This window comes from Manacus candei, unplaced genomic scaffold, assembly GCF_025592945.1.
Source record: "Manacus candei isolate 608988 ecotype Guabito, Panama unplaced genomic scaffold, ASM2559294v1 h1tg000247l, whole genome shotgun sequence".
Classification (NCBI taxonomy): Eukaryota; Metazoa; Chordata; class Aves; order Passeriformes; family Pipridae; genus Manacus; species Manacus candei.
In genome coordinates, this window is record NW_026138295.1 from 200,115 (window position 1) to 217,580 (window position 17,466).

The following is a 17,466-nucleotide window of genomic DNA, read 5'->3' on the forward strand; positions in this document are numbered from 1 at the left end:
GCTCTGTCTCGGGGGGTCCCCGGAAAGGGGAGGGGGCTCTGTCTCGGGGGGTCCCCGGAAAGGGGAGGGGGCTCTGTCTCGGGGGGGTCCCCGGAAAGAGGAGAGGGCTCTGTCTCGGGGGGTCCCCGGAAAGGGGAGGGGGCCCTGTCTCGGGGGGTCCTCGGAAATGGAAGGGGGCTCTGTCTCGGGGAGTCTGGAACAGGGCGGGGGCCCTGTCTCAAGGGGTCCCCGGAAATGGAAGGGGGCCCTGTCTCGGGGTGTCCCCGGAGAGGGGGTGCCGGGGCAGGGGAGGGGTCCCTGTCTCCGGGGGTCCTGCTCCGGTAGGGAAGCGATGCAGGGAAGATGGGGGTCAGCACGGGCCGGGGTCCTGTTTTCAGGTAGTGCCGGTGCAGGACGGGGGGCCCGGCGATGGGCCGGGGGTCTTGATTTGCCGGTGGGGGCAGCCCCGGTGGTGGTGCCGGTTACGGGTCCCGGGCGGGGCGGGGATGTGCGGGACCGCCCCGTCCATCCGTCCGTCCGTCCCCGGGGGCGGCTGTCGCGGCTGGTAAATGGGTTTCATTAACCGGGACTGGTCCCCGCCGCCCCCCGCTCCCTCGGGAGCCCCCGGCCCGGCCCGGCTATAAGAGGCGGTGGCGGCGGCGGGGCGGGGGCGATGGCGGGGGCGATGACGGGGCGCCCGGCGCTGCTTCTGATGCTGCTGCTGCTGACGGGGACCCCGCGCAGCGCCCGCTGCTGCCCCGGGACCCTCGACCCGGCCCCGGTGAGCCCCGGCCCGGCCGCGCCGTCGGAACGGGGGGTTCGGTTTGGGACGGGGGAGGCTCGGGATGATTGGAGGGGGGGGGGTCACACTCCGGCTCCGGGACTGCCGTGACCCCCGGTCCTCCCCCGGCACAGGCCGCCGCCGCCGCCCCCCCGGGGCCGCCCCCCGCCGCCGCCGCCCTGGGTGCGCTGCTCCGGTCCCTGCAACGCCCCGGCCGCGCCCCCGGGACCCTCCTCCAGCCCCAGAGGTGAGCGGGGATGGGGGTCCCGGGGTGTGGGGTCTGGGGGCACGGGGGAGGCGTCCCGGGCACTCCGAGGGACGGGGCTGGGGACGGTGGGACCCAGGAGGTGGAGGGGGACACGGGGGGTTTCGGGGGACCCGAGCGAGAAGCTGGAGCGGTGCAGGGATGGGGGTCCCTGTTAATGTCCGTCTGCCCGTGAACGTCCTGTGTCTGTCTGTCCGTGTCCCTCAGCCCATTCCCATCTGCCCCATCCACCCGTTCATTCCCACCCAGCCATCCCGTCCGTCCCCATCCTGTCCCCGCCGGGGCTCAGCGGTGCCGTGTCCCCCGGCAGGTCGGGGTGGGGGCCGCAGGGGGGGCCCCAGGCCCGGCTCAGCCCCCGGAGCTGGGACCCCCCGCTCGCCCCGTTCTGGACGATGGCGACCCCGCAGCGCTTCGGCCGCCGCCGCTGAGCATCCGGCCCCGAGTCCGTCCATCTGTCCGTCCCTCCTGGAGCCGAGCCCCTCCCAAGCCCATCCGTGCGTTCGTCCGTCACCCAATAAAGTGGTGCCCCCACCCCTGAGCGCTCACTCTGCTTTTACCCCTGGGGGACGGGTCGGGGGGAGGAGGGATCAGCCCCCTTTCTGCCCCCCAGCCCCCCCAGCTCCCCAAGCAGACGCTGACACGGGGAGTACAAATCCCCCCAGCTTTATTCCTGGGGGCCGATGGTGCCCGGGGACCCTCCTGGCGCTGCTGTCGGGGGGGGGCCAGGCCAGAGGGAGCCCCTGGGCCCTGAGGTCCGTCTGTCTGTCCATCCGCAGACCCAGGCGGGTCCCTGTGTCCGGGGGTGGTGGGTGGGGGCCGGGTGCCCCGCCGTGAGTCCAGCGAGCCTGGGGTGTGTCCGTGCGCCCATGGGTGTGTCCGGGGGGGTCGCTCGCCCCCGGGGGGGTCACTTGCCCCCCGCCATGATGCGCAGGTACTGCAGGGCGTTGCGGGCAGCCTGGGCGCGGGCGCCGTCGCGGGACGGGGCGGCCCCGTGGCACACGGTGGTCGGCTGCGTCGAGAGCTCCACCAGGCACTGGTGCAGCCCACTGAGGCTCAGCGCGTCTGGGGGGGACACCAGGGGTCACCCCGACACCCCCACAGCACCCCCCGAGCCCGGCTTGGGGCACCCATGGGGCTGGGGGGAGCGCCTGGGGAGGGGCAGAGGGGTTTAAGGGGGTCCTGGGGGTCCCAGGTGCTCACCGATGTCGAGGTAGCTGATGGCGAAGCTCTGCTCCTCCGAGAGCTCCTGCAGGAGGGCACAGGCCCCCCCTGGCGCGGGGGCTCCCCCCCGGCTCCGCAGCTGCCCCAACTTCTCGCCCGCCGAGTTCCTCAGGGAGTCCCAGGTACAGCCGGGGGCTCGGCCCCGCAGCCCCTCCAGCCGGGGGCATGTCTTGGGGGGGGGCACAGGGCACTCAGGAACCTGCCAACACCCCTCGGGACCACTGAGCCCCCCCCAGGGACATGAGAACTGCAGGGACCCCAACACCGGGACACCCACGGGGACCACGCTCGCCCACCCCACAGGGACCCCAAATCCAGAGGGTCCCCCCCAAGTTACTCACTGGGCCGTGGAGTGGGGGGTGCAGCCTCCCCCACTGTGGGTGGCTTTGGGATGCCTGCGCCCCTGTTAACCCCTCGGGGTGCCCCCGGGGCTCCCCAGTGCCCCCCAGTACCATGTTGAACTGGTCCTCCTCGCCCTCGGCCTCGCTGCCGTCGCGCGGCTCCATCGGCACGTTGTGGATCCGCACGAGCATCTTGGCGGCCGCGTTGCGCTTCGCCAGCTTCTTGGAGGTGCCGCTGCCTGGGGAGGGGGGGCCCGGCACCCTGGGGTGAGCCAGGACACCCTGCCCCGTCCCCACAGACACCCCGGGGGTCCCCGTGTGCCCCCCGGCCCGCGGCTCACCGATCTCCACGAAGCGCTCCACGCGGCACGTCATGGTGAACTCCTTGCGGTGCGCCGGCCCCGACTCCTGGGTCACCGTGTACTCGGGCAGGCGCCAGCCCTTCTGCACCACCAGCTCCTGGGGACGGGGGAAATTGGGACAGGGACACCCCCTGAACGGGGACACCGCCCCAAAAGGGGCCGGCAGCACCCAAAACGGGGATAACCAGCCTCAAAACGGGGATAACCGACCATAAAACGGGGATAACCGACCATAAAACAGGGATAACTGTCCCCAAGCAGGAACAAAGGGCCCCAAAACAGGGATAATCAGCCCCAAAATGGGGATAACCATCCCCAAACAGGAACAACGGGCCCCAAAACGGGGTTAACCAGCCCCAAAATGGGGATAACTGTCCCCAGGAAGGAACAACGGGCCCCAAAACGAGGTTAACCAGCCCCAAAACGGGGATAACTGTCCCCATGCAGGAACAATGGGCCCCAAAATGAGTGTCACCCACCTGCAGAGCCCCCACGGGGTTACACTCCGACTGGGGGGGGGACACGGGTGTCTTCATCTCCAGGGGGGGCCCCCTGTGGGGAGCAGAGGGATGAGAGGGGCACCCCACACCCCCCCTGCCTTGGGGGGCACAGTGGGGTAACAGGGTGCCGGGATGGGGGTTTGGGGGGACACACCATGCCCCCCGTGCCCATCCTGGCACTGGGTGCTCCCCCCCCATTACCTGGGCAAGGGAGGGGGCACGGCAGGGGCTGGGGGGGTGGCGGCAGGGCCGGGCTCAGCCGGGGGCTCTGGGGGGAAAGGAGAGCTGGGGGAGAAAGGGGAGATGTTAAAGCCTGAGCTGGCATCCCATGAGCACCCCCAGACCCCTGTGGGCACCCCTGGACCTCTCAGACCCCCATAGGCACTCCCATATTCCCCCTTGTCCCCTCACTTCCCCCCAGACACCCTTGGGTACCCCCAGACACACCCTGGGCACCCCAGACCCCCACAGGCACCCCTGAACCCCTTGGGTACCCCCAGACCCCCACGGGTACCTCTGTACCCCCCTGGGTACCCTCAGACCTCCCCAGGCACCCCCAGACCCCCCTGAGTACCCCCAAACCTAACTGATCCCAAATCCCATGGGATCCCCAAGCCCCCCCGGGTACCCCCAAACTCCCTTGGATGTTCTCCTGCCCCACAGATCCCCCCAAACCTTAAGTGCCCTTCACCCCTTGGTACCCCCAGACTGCCTGGGCACTGCACCCCCACCCAACCCCCCCAAACTCCTCCCCAGCCCCTCCTGGACACACTGAATGCCCCCCCCTGCCCCTCCTGGGACCCCCCACCTGTGCTCCGGGGGCTCCAGCATGGCCCCCCCACCTCTGAGCAGCCTCAGGGCCACCTCGGCCGCCTTGTGCTTCGCCGCCTTCTTGCTGGGGCCCTGCCCTGGGGGGCACCGGGGGGCTCAGGGGGGGCACCCGGGGGGCCCCTCTCCACCACCCACCTCCTGCAGGCCCAGGGGACCCCTGAGCATCCCAGGGGATCCCCCATGAGGACCCACTTTTCCAGGGGTCCCAGGGTTTCCTCCTCCTCCTCCTCCTCCCTGGGACAAGCCCCCCAAAGTGTGTCACCGCCGTCACCTCTCCCCAGGTTGTGGCCCCCCCTCCTCACCCTCCCCTGCATGGGGGGAAACCCTGGGGGGTGAGGGGGGCCCATAGCCTGGGTGTGGAGGTGTTGGGACCCCCTGGTGCAGCTGATGTCCCTGAGGGGACAGGGGGGGTAAGGAGGTGTTTGGGGGGGGTCAGGAGAGGTTTGGGGTCCCCCTGGTGCAGCTGATGTCCCCAAGGGTGACAGAGGGGTCAGGGGGAGGGTTTTGGGGGGTTTGGGGTCCCACCAGTGCAGCTGATGTCTCTGAGGGTGACACAGGGGTCGGGAGGGGTTTGGGGGAGGCTGGGGGTTTGGGGTCCCACTGATGCAGCTGATGTCCCTGAGGGGCTTCATGAGGGGTTTGGGGGGTCTGTGGGTGGTTGGGGTCCCACCGGTGCAGCTGATGTCCCTGAGGGGGGGTCTGTGGGTGGTTGGGGTCCCACCGGTGCAGCTGATGTCCCTGAGGGGACAGGCAGTTCAGGAGGGGTTTGGGAGGGTCTGGGGGGGCTTGTGGGAATCAGGAGGGGTTTGGGGGGGTCAGGGGGGGATTGGGGTCTCACCGGTGCAGCTGATGTCCCCGAGGGTGACGCGGAAGGTGAAGTTGGGCTGGTGGGCCTGGCCCTCGGCCTTGAGCAGGTCGTAGCCGGGGGTCCGTCCTAAGCGTGTCCCATATTCCTGCAGGAGGCTGATGGGCGTCTTCCCGGGGCTGGCGGCCACCATCTGCTCCAGGCTGGCACACAGGGACAGGGACAGCGCTGTCACCACCCCCCGGGGCCAGGGGGGGACACGGGGACTGGGAGGGCACCGACAGGGAGCAGGGGGACAGGGGTGGCACCGCTTCTCTGCGGGTCAGAGGGGACACAGGGACGGGTGTGGCAGTGCCAGGGCATTAGGATATGGGGATGGGGGCGGCAAGAGTGGGGACACAGGGACAGGGTTGGCATCACCTAGTGGCACAGGGACGGGGGGTGGCACTGCCATGTAGTGTGGGGACACAGGGACCGGGGGGGACACGTTGACAGGGGTAGCATTGGCGTGTAATGGGGTGACAGGGATGGAGCCCCCACACAGTGAAGGGACGGGGGTGGCACTACCACACAGCACGGGGACAGGGGGACACAGGGACAGGGTGGCAGTGCCACACGGGTATAGGGGTGGCACTACTGGGGACAGGGGGACAGAGGTGGCAGTGCCACACTGGGATGGGGGTGGCACTACTGGGGACAGGGGGACAGAGGTGGCAGTGCCACACGGGGACAGAGGTGGCACCACCGGGGACACCGGGATGGGGGTGGCACTACCACGTGGGTAGGGGGGTGGCAGTGCCACACGGGGACAGGGATGGCACCACCGGGGACTCAGGGACCGCGATGCCACCGCCACACCCCATAGGGACACACCTGTCCCCCCCTCCTCCCTCCCTCGCGTGGCGACACGGGGACAGTCCCGCGTGTGTCCCCCTCCCCCGACCCTCCCCGCCGCCGCCCACTTCCCCCTCCCCCGCGGCGCGGCCTAGGCCGCCCCTTCCCCCTGTCCGCCACCCCCGCGGCGCGGGGGGGTCTGTGCCGGGTGCGGGGGCGGTGCCTGGCGCGGGGGGGTCCCGGGGGGGTCCCGGTACCTGGGGAAGGCGCCGCCGCTCCGCCGGGCCCCGCCCGCCCCCTCCTCGCTCATCCCCGCCGCTCCGGCCGCCGCCCGCGCCGCCAGGGGGCGCGCGGCATCACGGGAGGCGAGCGCCGCGCGGGGGGGTCTGGGAATCGTAGTCCGGCCGCGCCGCCCGCCCCGCGCGCCGACGCGGCTCCGCCCCCTCCGGCGGACTACGATTCCCACAATTCCTCGCGCGAGGAGAGGCGGGGGTAGAGGGAGGGGGGAGGAGGCGGGAAGCGGGTCACGTGACTCTTGGAGGGGAAGGCGGGGTCCTGCCTCAGTTTCCCCCTCAATGGGGACAATGGGGACAGTGGGGACAGTGGGGACAGGGACAGGCGGTGAGGGAGGTGCGTCAGAGGTGGCGCTGGTCAGAGAAGGAGCACTGGGGGCAGACTGGGAGCACTGGGGATGGAGGGAGAGGCATACTGGGAGCACTGGGATGACACTGGGAGCACTGGGGACAGAGGGAGACCCAGACTGGGACCACGAGGATCACACTGGGAGCACTGGTGATGCAGGGGCACCTGTACTGGGAGCACTGGAATCAGACTGAGAGCACCGGGATTGCACTGGGAGCACTGGGAAGAGAGTGACACCCAAACTGGGATCAGACTGGAAGCACTGGGGTTGCACTGGGGTTGCACTGGGACCACTGAGAACAGCGGGACACTCGTACTGGGAGTCCTTGGACTGCGCTGGTGCCCCGTGTGCTGCTGGGGTCGGGCGAGCCCGGTGCCGGAGGGTCCTGGGGGTACCAGGGGGGCCAGTCCTGCTCCAGGAGGTCCCGCTGCTGCTGCCGAGGGGTCCCGGTGTCGGGTCGGTTCCTGGTGCCGTATCGGGGTCCCGGTGCAGTATCGGGGTCCCGGTGCAGTATCCCGGGTGGTCTCGGTGCTCGTGCCGGTCTCTCCGAGTCCCGGTGCAGTGTCGGGGTCCCTCTGCAGTATCGGGGGGGGCGGTCCCGGTGCCGGTGGTGTCCCGGTGGGGTGGTCCCAGTGCTCGTGCCGGTCTCTCCGGGTCCAGGAGGGTCCCGGTGCAGTATCGGGGTCCCGGTGCTGTACTGGGGGTGGTCCCGCTGTCCGTGCCGGTCTCTCCGGGTCCCGGTTCAGTGTCGGGGTCCCGCTGCGGTATCGGGGGGCGGTCCCGGTGCCGGTGGTGTCCCGGTGGGGGGGTCCCGGTGCTCGTGCCGGTCTCTCTGGGTCCAGGGGGATCCCAGTGCAGTATCGGGGTCCCGGTGCAGTACTGGGGGTGGTCCCGGTGTCCGTGTCGGTCTCTCTGGGTCCGGGGGGGTCCCGGTCCCCGTGCCGGTCTCTCCGGGTCCCGGTGCAGTGTCAGGGTCCCGGTGCGGTATCGGGGGGGCGGTTCCGGTGCCAGTGGTGTCCCAGTGGAGGGGTCCCGGTGTTCGTGCCGGTCTCTCCGGTGCGCGGGGCGGGGCCGGGGCGGGGCCGTTCCCGCCGGGCGGGGCCGTTCTCGCCGCTCGCCCCGACCGCGGCCCCGGCCCCGGTACCGGCCCCGCCCGCCGGGCCCAGCCCCACCAGCACCAGCATCACCGGGACTCCCCCGGCACCGGGACCCCCCCGAGACCCCCCCGGCATCACCCGCATCCCCGGGCGCAGGGCCCGGAGCCCCCCAGGTACCGGCACCGGCACAGGGAGGCCGCGAGGCGGGAGGATGCGCCGGGATTGGGGGGGCTAGGGGTGGGAGGGGGGGAGGGGGGCAGGACTGGGGATGCACCGGGATGGGGGGGGACACGAACGGGGATACAGCGGGTGATGGCGCGTATCCCCCCGCGCCCCCCCTCTGCAGGTGCCCCCACCGGGCCCGGGGGGGCCGCGCCCTCCCCTCCCCCCGCCCCGGGCGCGGGGTCCCTGCAGGGTCTGGGGGGGTCTTTGGGGGGTGGGAGGGGTGAGGGGACACGAGCGGCCTCTTGCACACGCGTGTGCCCCCCCCCTCACGGGGGTGATGCTCTTGCACACGCGTGACCCCCCCCCCCCCGCAGACGTGCCCGCACCCCCGTGCACGCGCGCGTGACCTCTTGCACGCGCGTGTGCAACGCCGGCAGGTGCGTCTGTGTGTCCGTGTGTGCGTCCCTGTGTCCGTGTGTCCCTCCCCATGTGCGCGGCCCCCCCATCCCCGCACGCCTGTGCGCCCTTTGCACGCTCTCGTGCCCCCCCCCCCGTGGGTGCGGACCCTCCTTTCACACTCGTGTGCGCCCCGACACGCGTGGGCCGCGTTACACACGCGTGTGCCCCCCCCCGGGCCCCTGCACGCGCGTGTGCCCCCCCCGCTCTGCCCTTCCCCCCCACCATCACACGCGTGTGCCTCCCGCAGCCCGTCACGCACGTCCCCCCACCCCGCCCCCTCCCCGGTGTCGCGACAGGGCGCCATGTCCCGACATGTGGTGCCGGCGGGGGCGCTCTGACTCCCCCGCTCCCCTCCTCCAGCTCTGCGTTGTCGCGACATGGGGCCGGCGCTGTCGCGTGTCGCGACAGACACTCCCTCCTCTCCCCAGCCCGTTTATCCAACGCCCCCCCAGGGTCGCTGGTTCCCCGTTTCTGCCTCAGTTTCCCCGGGGGGGGGGGAAGGCTCCATCCCTTACCGGGATGACGTCACCGCGTGACGTGATGTCACCACGGGGGGACACACGCGACACCTGGAGGGGCGGGTCGCGCCCCCCCCCGGGTCCCTCGGGGTGACGTTAAGCCCCTCCCACACCCCCCTCCTCGGTGACTCACCCCCCCCAGTTTTATGATGACATCATCGCTGGCCCCGCTGTTGCCATGGTAACTGCCCCCCCTCCCCAAATAGGAGCCGGATCAGTCCCCCCGGGACCCCTCGGCCCCCGAGCCCCCCTGAGCTCCCCGCCCTGCCTCAGTTTCCCCTGGCACGTTTGCACGTGGCCTTTACACACCCGTGGGCACTGAGGGGGGGGGGCTCTGTCCCCCGGCCCCATGTAGGGGGTGAGGAGGGGGCACACACGTGTAAAGGTTGGGCACACATGTGGGCTGCAGACGTGGCTGGCAGGGGGTGCACACGCGTGTAAAGGGTCTCACACGTGTGTAAAGGGGCTCACATGTGTAAAGGGGCTCACATGTGTGTAAACGGGCTCACATGTGTAAAGGGGCCCACATGCGTGTAAAGCGGTGCCTGTGGGTACAAGGGGTGCCCCCCCCGCCCCGCTGACCCCCGTGCCCCGCAGGCGGGCGGGGGTCCCGCCATCATGGCCTGTCTGCACGAGACCCGCACGCCATCGCCCTCGCTGGCGCTGCCCTCGGACGGGACCCCCGAGCAGGAGCTGACGCCCACCCAGTGCGTCCTGCGCGACGTCCTGCCCGCCCCCACCGCCCCCCCCGAGGCCTGGCCGCGCCGGGGGGGTCCCCGGCCCCCCGAGCTGGGCCCCGAGGCCGCGGGGCCGCTGGCGGCCGATGCCGCCCACCTGCGCTGCCAGGCCGGGGGGGGCTTCCTCGAGGGGCTCTTCGGGTGCCTCAAGCCCGTGTGGACCATGATCGGCAAAGCCTACGCGGCCGAGCACAAACACCCGCCCGAGGGTGAGGGGGCCGGGGGGGCTGGGGGCATGGGGGGTGAGGGGGGAGAGGTGGGGACAAAGGAGGGGGTGAGGGGGTAAAGGAGAGTGTGAGGGGGCAAAGGGGGAGGCAAAGGCAGCAGGGGGGAAAAGGAGGGGGGGGGGGAAAGGAGCAAAGGAGGGTCCAAGGGAGGGTGTGAGGAGGGCAAGGGGGCAAAAGAGGGAGAAAAGGATGGGGCAGTGGGACAAAGGAAGGTCCAAGGGTGGGAAAGTAGGGTATGGGGGAGCAGAGGAGGGTGTGAGGGGGCAAGGGCGCAAAGGGGAACATTGTGGGTGGCATAACCATGGGTGTGGGGGTACTCTGGGGGCTGTGGGGGTGCTCTGGGTGCTGTGGGGGTGCCATGGCCGTGGGTGCCCACAGACCCCTGGGAGGTGCCGTTTGAGGAGATCCTGGACCTGCAGTGGGTGGGCAGTGGGGCACAGGGCGCCGTGTTCCTGGGCCGCTTCCACGGCGAGGAGGTGGCCGTGAAGAAGGTGAGGGACCTCAAGGAGACCGACATCAAACACCTGCGCAAGCTCAAGCACCCCAACATCATCACCTTCAAGTGAGCGGGGGGGCTGCTGGTGCCAGTGTGGGGGCACGGGGGCACCGTGGGCACGGGGACACCCTGGGCACGGGGCATGGAACATGCTGTGGAGCATGGAATGTGGTGTGGGGCATGGTCATGCCAGGTTCATGGAGTGTGGATGTGGCATGGGAAAGCCATGGTGAGGGGGAACACCACGAGCGTGACAGAACATGGGCATGGCAAAGGGCGTGGAACACGCTAGAACATGTGGGCACAGGGCACGGACACGCCGTAGGCATGGGCATGGAGTGGGCATGAGGGGTGAAGGCATAGACACTCCATGGGCGTGGACACGGCATGGGCCATGGGTGTGGTGTGGGCATGGGGAACACCGTGGACAGGGCACGGACACAGCATGGGCATGGCATGGGCATGGACACGGCATGGGCATGGCATGGGCACAGGCACAACAGAGACAGCCTGGGCATGAGCATAGACATGGCATGAGCATGAGTGTGGGCACAGGCACAGAGGTCATGGACATGCCATAGGCATGACCATGGACATGGCATGAGCATGGACACAGCATGGACACGGCATGGACACGGCATGGGCACAGTCACAGGGGTCATGGACACGCCATGGTCATGGGGCACTGACGTGTCACTGCATGGGGACCCCCAGCATGGCATGGACCGGCATGGGGGGGACATGGCACGGGCACAGGGCACTGGCACGGGGCCCACTAGTTGGGCATCCTGGATGAATTGGGGGCCCGCAGCAGGCACTGAGGTGCCGCTGTGCCCCCAGGGGCGTGTGCACCCAGGCCCCCTGTTACTGCATCATCATGGAGTTCTGCGCCCAGGGGCAGCTCTACGAGGTGCTGCGCGCCGGGCGCAAGGTCACCCCCTCCCTGCTGGTCGACTGGTCCATGGGCATCGCCGGCGGCATGAACTACCTGCACCTGCACAAGATCATCCACCGCGACCTCAAGTCGCCCAAGTGAGCGGGGGGTGGTGGGCTCGGAGCACCCCTGGGTGCCGGGGGGTGCCCCGGGGGTGTGACTGCGATGGGGACGTGCCCGTGGTGGGGACGTGCCTGGGGTGGGTGCATGAGCGTGGCGGTGCCGTGCCCGCGGGGGCTGCGTGACAGTGACAGCTGCGTATCCTTGGTGGTGCCGTGTCTGTGACGGTGCTGTGCCCGTGGCGGTTGCATGTCTGTGACCGTTGCATGTCCGTGGCAGTGCCACACCGTGGTGGTTCCATGCCCGTAGCAGTTGCATGACTGTGGCGGTGCCACGCTCGTGGTGGTGGCATCCCCACAACAGGACCACACTCATGGCAGTTGCATGGCCATGGTGGTGTCCCATGGTGGTGCCATGTTGGTGTTGTCCCATGGCAGTGCCATGTCTGTATTGGTGTCCCATGGCAGTGCCATGTCTGTATTGGTGTCCTGTGGCAGTGCCATGCCCGTGGTGATGTTGTCCCATAGCGGCGCCTTGTCCACATTGGTGTCCCACGATGGTGCCATGTCCATGTTAGTGTCCCATGGCAGTGCCATGCCCATGTCGGTGTTGCCCCATGGCTGTTCTATGCCCATGGCAGTGCTGTCCCGTGGCAGTGTCACCATGTCGGTGTTGCCCTGTAGCAGTGCCGTGTCGGTGTTGTCCCGTGGCAGTGCCATGCCCATGGCGGTGCCGTCCCGTGGCGGTGCCGTGCCCGTGACCCGATGATGCTCGCAGCAGTTGCATGCCCGCGGCGGTGCCGTGCCCGTGTCATTGGCGTGTCATTGGCGTGGCGCTGAGCGCGTGCCCCCCAGCATGCTCATCACCTACGACGACGTGGTGAAGATCTCGGACTTCGGCACCTCCAAGGAGCTCATCGACAAGAGCACCAAGATGTCCTTTGCCGGCACCGTGGCCTGGATGGCCCCCGAGGTCATCCGCAACGAGCCCGTCTCCGAGAAGGTGGACATCTGGTGAGGATATGGGGACATCAGGGGAGCTCTGGTGGCACTGGGGACACAGCAACACATGGGGCTTTGGGGAGGCGTTGGGGACAACGGGGGGCACAGGGGGCATCGGGGACAACAGGGACAGGGGACATTGTGGGGACACCAGGGACACTGGGGGGAAACAGAGATGGGGACACTGGGAGTGACACTGCAGGAACGGGGGACATCAGGGGCCACAGGAGCAGGGGGCAAGGGGGACACCAGGATAGGCAGCGGCAGTGGGGGGGACCAGGGGACCACAGGAGGACACTGGGGGTGCCCCACCGTGGGTGACAGGGCTGTGGGTGCCCCCAGGTCCTTCGGGGTGGTGCTGTGGGAGCTGCTGACGGGCGAGATCCCCTACAAGGACGTGGACTCGTCGGCCATAATCTGGGGCGTGGGCAGCAACAGCCTCCACCTCCCCGTGCCCTCCAGCTGCCCCGATGGCTTCAAGGTGCTGCTGCGCCAGTGCTGGTGAGTGCCCCGGGCACACCCCGGGGGACACCCTGCCAGGGACAGCCCACCCTGGGGACATGCCGTGGGCACCCGTGTCACGGGTGAGCCCTGCCGTGGGGGACCCCACTGTGGGGCCTGTCATTGGCACCCCAATGTGGGCAGGGGAGGGGGGACACCTGGTCGTAGAGGAGGTGCCCCCTCACCCTGGGGGTGCCCCATGTGCCCTTCTCTGCCCCTGGTCCCCCAAAAACCTCCTCAGCACCCCCAGCACCCCTCAGAGTCGTGCTGCTCCCCCCCTCCAGGAACAGCAAACCTCGGAACCGGCCGTCCTTCCGCCAGATCCTGCTGCACCTCGACATCGCCTCCGCTGACGTCCTCTCCACCCCCCAGGAGACCTACTTCAAATCCCAGGTACCCAGCACCCTGGACTCTGGGACCCCAGGATCCCAGCACCCATGATCCCAGCACTCCAGGGTTCCAGGACCCCATGATCCCAGCACCCCGGGATTCCAGGACCTGGGTGCCCAGTGCCTGTGGCAGCTGGTGCCCCGGGTAGCTGGTGCCTGGTGCCCTGGGTGCCCAGTGGCTGTGGTGGCCGGTGCCCTGGGTGCCTGGTGCCCATGGTGCCCGGTGGCCATGGCAGCCAGTGCCCCTGTGCCACAGGCGGAGTGGCGGGAGGAGGTGAAGCTGCACTTCGAGAAGATCAAGTCGGAGGGGACGTGTCTACACCGGCTGGAGGAGGAGCTGATCAACCGCCGGCGCGAGGAGCTCCGGTGGGGCCCTGCCCGGGGGCACTGGGGTGGGGGGGGACCACGGACAGGGGGTGCCAGCGGGTGTTGGGGTACAGAGAGGGCTTTTGGGTGCCTGTCCTTGCACATGGTGGGTGCTGTGGGGTCTGTGGGTGCCTGTCCTTGCACATGGTGGGTGCTGTGGGGTCTGTGGGTGCCTGTCCTTGCACATGGTGGGTGCTGTGGGGTCTGTGGGTGCCTGTCCTTGCACATGGTGGGTGCTGTGGGGTCTGTGGGTGCCTGTCCTTGCACATGGTGGGTGCTGTGGGGGTCTGTGGGTGCCTGTCCTTGCACATGGTGGGTGCTGTGGGGGTCTGTGGGTGCCTGTCCTTGCACGTGATGGGTGCTGTGGGGGTCTGTGGATGCCTGTCCCTGCACATGGTGGGTGCTGTAGGGGTCTGTGGGTGCTGGTCCCTGCACATGGTGGGTGCCATGGGGTGTGTGTGCCAATGCCCTGTGTGTCCTGGGGGGCCAGGCACGCGCTGGACATCCGGGAGCACTACGAGCGCAAGCTGGAGCGCGCCAACAACCTCTACATGGAGCTCAGTGCCCTCATGCTGCAGCTGGAGCTCAAGGAGAAAGAGCTGCTCAGGTGAGTTGGGCACTCCTGGCGCTCAACAGCACCCCCAGCACCCCCTGTGCCCACCCCATGATCACCCCATGATCACCCCATGGCCAACCCTGTGTCAACCCCATGGCCATGCCCTCCCCATGCTCACCCTGAGCTCCAGACCAGCCCCCCAAGGGCACGGCCACCCCCCCAAAGCCCCTGTGCCCCGTGCCCTGTGCTGCTGCCCACGAGTGGCCCATGGCAGGAGGGAGCAGGCGCTGGAGAAGCGCTACCCTGGGCTCTTCAAGCCGCGGGCGCCGCGGGGGCTCCTGCACGGGAACGCCGTCGAGACCCTCATCAAGAAACGCAACGTCCCCCAGAAGCTCTCACCCCACGGCAAGAGGTGAGCCCGGGGTCCCCCTGGGGCCTTTGGGGAGGAGGGTGCTGGGGGGTTGTGTGTCTGGGTGCTTTGGGTTGAGGGGGGAGGCACGGACAAGGGGGTTCTTCCAGGTGGGGGGTTTGGGGGCCTGGGTGTGGGGGTTGTTTAGGGGATTTGGGAGCCCTGGGTCCTTTGGGGTGGGGGAGTCTGGGTCTGGTTTTGGGGGGGGAAGTGCTCTGGGTGTGCAGATTCCTGGGGACCTCAGGGTGGGAGTCTGGGGTCCTTTGGAGGGGGGGGGGTTGGGCCTGCAGATGCTGGTGGCCCTTGGAGGGGGGAATCTTTTTGGTGGGGTGTGGACATGGGGGTCCCTCCTGGCTGGGTGGGGAGGGCTCCTGGCTGCCCAGGTCTGCAACCACAGCCCTTCCCATGTCCAATCCCCCCCCAGACCTGACATCCTGAAGCCGGAGGTGCTGCTGCCCAAGCTGGACGCGGCCATGGCTCAGGTGGCCCTGCCGGGGTGTCCCAAGGGCCCCCCCTCCCCCGGGCGCAGCCGCCGGGCCAAGGGCCGCCACCGCAAAGCGGGACCCCGGGGGGGCTGCGGGGAGCTGGGCCCCGAGGCCGGAACCCCCCGGGGGCTGCCCGTGCCCCCCGCCACCGCTGCCAGTCCCGACATCCTCGGGGGCACCCTGGAGGCCGCGGGTGCCCCCCCGGCCACGGTACCTGACGTGGGACCCGAGGGGGCGACGGGCACCCAAGGGTCCCCCCCGCCGCAGCCCCCCACTCCCGGGGAGCCTGAACGGGAGAGCGGGGCCGGCCGGGGGGGGAAAGGGGGGGCCGGGCAGCACCTCACCCCCGCGGCTCTGCTGTACCGGGCGGCCGTCACCCGCGGGCAGGTGAGACCCCCGGACCCCCGGGTCTCTCTTTTGGGAGGGGGGCACACAGGGCAGGAACCCCAGGTCCTTCCCAGGAGTGGGAGGTGGGGTGGAGTCCTTCCAGGGAGAGGTTTGGGGGGGAGGTCCCTCCTGAGGGGGCGGGGGGCAGTCAGGACTCCTGGGTCCCTCCTGGGGTGGGGAGTTCAGGACCTGGGTCCCTCCTGAGGGGCAGCAGGACCCCAACACCCCCCTCCTTTGCCACCAGAAGCGGGGGGTCTCATCGGAGGAGGAGGAGGGCGAAGTGGACAGTGAGGTGGAGCTGCCACTGCGGCAGAGGTGGGTGTTGCCCCCCCTCCATGGGTGCTTTGCGGGGGGGCACTGACATGTGGGTTCCTCCAGGTGAGGAGGGGTCATTTAGGGGAGTGGGAGCATTTAGGGTCCTTTGGGGTGGGGGTGTCCGGGGTCTTTCGAGGGGGGTGGTGGGAAGTGCTTTGGGTGTGCAGATGATGGGGGTCCTCAGGGTGGGGGGGGTCCATGGGTGCTCGGACACCTTAGAGAGGTCTGTGGGTGCCTGGACACCTTGAGAGGTGTCCATGGGTGCCCAGGCACCTGAGAGGGGGGTCTGTGGGTGCCCAGGCACCTGAGAGGGGTCCATGGGTGCTCAGACACCTGAGAGGGGTCTGTGGGTGCCCAGGCACCTGGGTCCTCACCCCTCGCCCCCCGCCCAGGTGGCCCCCGGGTATGAGCAAGCGCCAGTCGCTGTCGACCTTCAGCTCGGAGAACTTCTCGGATGGGGACGGGGACGAGGGGCACACGAGTGAGCCCTCCCACAGTGCCACCCCCGACGTGGGCAGCACCAACACGGACGAGCGTCCCGACGACCGCTCCGAGGACCTGCTCTCCCAGGGCTCCGAGATCCCCCTGGACGCGGCTCCCCCTGAGGGGCCCGGCCGCCGGCACGGGGGGCTCAGCCCCAAGGTGATGCCCCCACCCACCCTGGGCCGGTGCTGGGCAGCACCCACAGCCCTCCCAGGGATGGGCACTGTGGGGTGGGGGTCCCCAGGGTTGGGGATGGTGGGGTCCCCTGAGCCCCTCTAGATGGGGTTAGCAAGGGGAAGGGGGTCCCCAGGGTTGGGGATGGTGGGGTGGGGGGCGTCCCCTGAGCCCCCCTGGATGGGGTTACCAAGGGGAAAGGGGTCCCCAGGGCCCCACCAGCGATGGGGATCCCCCTGGGTTGGGGGGGGTTCCATCGAGTCCCCCCAGATGGAGTTAGCAAGGGGAAGGGGGTCTCCAGGGTCCCCCAGGAAAGGGGTAGCAGGGCAAGGGGGATGTTTAACCCCCCCGTTTGTGTCCCCCCTCCCAAGGTCTCCGAGGACTCGGACTGTGACAGCGCAGAGCTCGACCACTCAGGCAGCGGCGAGGGGCCCCCCCGGCCCACAGCCCCCCCGGGCCTGTGACCTGTGTCCCCCCCTCACACCCCCACCCCCTGCACCCCCTCACTTGTACAGCCCCAAATATTTATATAAATATCTATCGATCTCTACTGCTGCTGCTGCCTCGGGATGGGGGGCACTGCAAGGGGTTTTTTTTTTGGGGGGGGTGGGCAGGGGGCTTTGAGGGGGCACTGCAAGGTGGTTTGGGGGGGGTAGTGGGGCAAAGAACAGGGGGAGAGGGTGTTTTGTCTCCCTCATTTGTTTATGAAGGTCCTACTCTAACAACCTCGTAGAGGTGGAGAGGGGTCCCCCTAATTCGAGGGAGGGGGCACAGGGAATAAGGGGCTGAGCCCCCCAGATAGTCCCAGCCTTTCTTTACTGGTGACACTGGGAACACTGGGCGGTGGCAGACACTCAGGGAAGAGGGGGGGATTGTCACCCATGGGATTTTGGGGGGAAGGAGGGGGGAAAGGAGAGAGTGAACAGAACCAAGTGGGACACCAGTTTCCATTAAAGACCAGTTAGCAGGGAACTGGGAGAGACACCCCCAAAACGCATCCAGAGGATCAAAGTTCCCACCCCAGGACCGGTTTATGTCAGTCCAGTGAGACCCCAAAACCCAACTGGGCCATAAGTGGGAGCAGTGGGCCAGTTTATCCCACTGCAGAGGGATCCCCAAGCTGAGCCATACTGGGAGCACTGGGC

General features: G+C 69.1%; 2 protein-coding genes across 3 annotated transcripts; one reads left to right on the forward strand and one right to left on the reverse strand.

Annotated features, from left to right (window-relative positions):
* Positions 1–1,688: 1,688 nt before the first annotated feature.
* Positions 1,689–6,284, reverse strand: TARBP2 (TARBP2 subunit of RISC loading complex). Its single transcript, XM_051775040.1, has 9 exons — positions 6,177–6,284; positions 5,119–5,288; positions 4,258–4,357; positions 3,651–3,734; positions 3,429–3,501; positions 2,929–3,046; positions 2,699–2,826; positions 2,226–2,415; positions 1,689–2,087 (listed from the first exon to the last, which is right to left on the reverse strand). Exons 1-9 carry the CDS (start codon positions 6,227–6,229, stop codon positions 1,930–1,932), a joined length of 1,074 nt encoding a protein of 357 aa, XP_051631000.1. The 5' UTR covers positions 6,230–6,284; the 3' UTR covers positions 1,689–1,929.
* A 1,294-nt stretch (positions 6,285–7,578) lies between these two features.
* On the forward strand, positions 7,579–16,859 carry MAP3K12 (mitogen-activated protein kinase kinase kinase 12). 2 transcript variants are annotated; one of them, XM_051775048.1, is made up of 14 exons: positions 7,579–7,832; positions 9,399–9,747; positions 10,144–10,327; positions 11,102–11,293; positions 12,110–12,268; positions 12,599–12,757; positions 13,042–13,150; positions 13,403–13,512; positions 14,003–14,119; positions 14,343–14,480; positions 14,902–15,349; positions 15,594–15,664; positions 16,057–16,306; positions 16,693–16,859. In XM_051775048.1, the coding sequence occupies exons 2-14, from the start codon at positions 9,420–9,422 to the stop codon at positions 16,783–16,785; spliced, it is 2,358 nt and encodes a 785-aa protein (XP_051631008.1). In that variant the 5' UTR covers positions 7,579–7,832; positions 9,399–9,419; the 3' UTR covers positions 16,786–16,859. The 2 variants fall into 2 exon arrangements, with proteins under 2 accessions (XP_051631008.1, XP_051631009.1); XM_051775049.1 differs by lacking the exon at positions 11,102–11,293.
* The last annotated feature ends 607 nt before the right edge of the window (positions 16,860–17,466 follow it).

Excerpts from the sequence above, each read along its gene's own strand:
- MAP3K12 (XM_051775048.1), top strand. The coding sequence starts at position 9,420 with ATGGCCTGTCTGCACGAGACCCGCACGCCATCGCCCTCGCTGGCGCTG. Across the intron at positions 9,748-10,143 it reads GCACAAACACCCGCCCGAGG|ACCCCTGGGAGGTGCCGTTT; the intron begins GTGAGGGGGCCG and ends GGGTGCCCACAG. Across the intron at positions 12,269-12,598 it reads TCCGAGAAGGTGGACATCTG|GTCCTTCGGGGTGGTGCTGT; the intron begins GTGAGGATATGG and ends GGGTGCCCCCAG.
- TARBP2 (XM_051775040.1), bottom strand. The coding sequence starts at position 6,229 with ATGAGCGAGGAGGGGGCGGGCGGGGCCCGGCGGAGCGGCGGCGCCTTC. Across the intron at positions 4,358-5,118 it reads CGGGGACATCAGCTGCACCG|GGCAGGGCCCCAGCAAGAAG; the intron begins GTGAGACCCCAA and ends GGTGCCCCCCAG. Across the intron at positions 2,416-2,698 it reads AGGAGGACCAGTTCAACATG|ACATGCCCCCGGCTGGAGGG; the intron begins GTACTGGGGGGC and ends CCCCCCCCCAAG.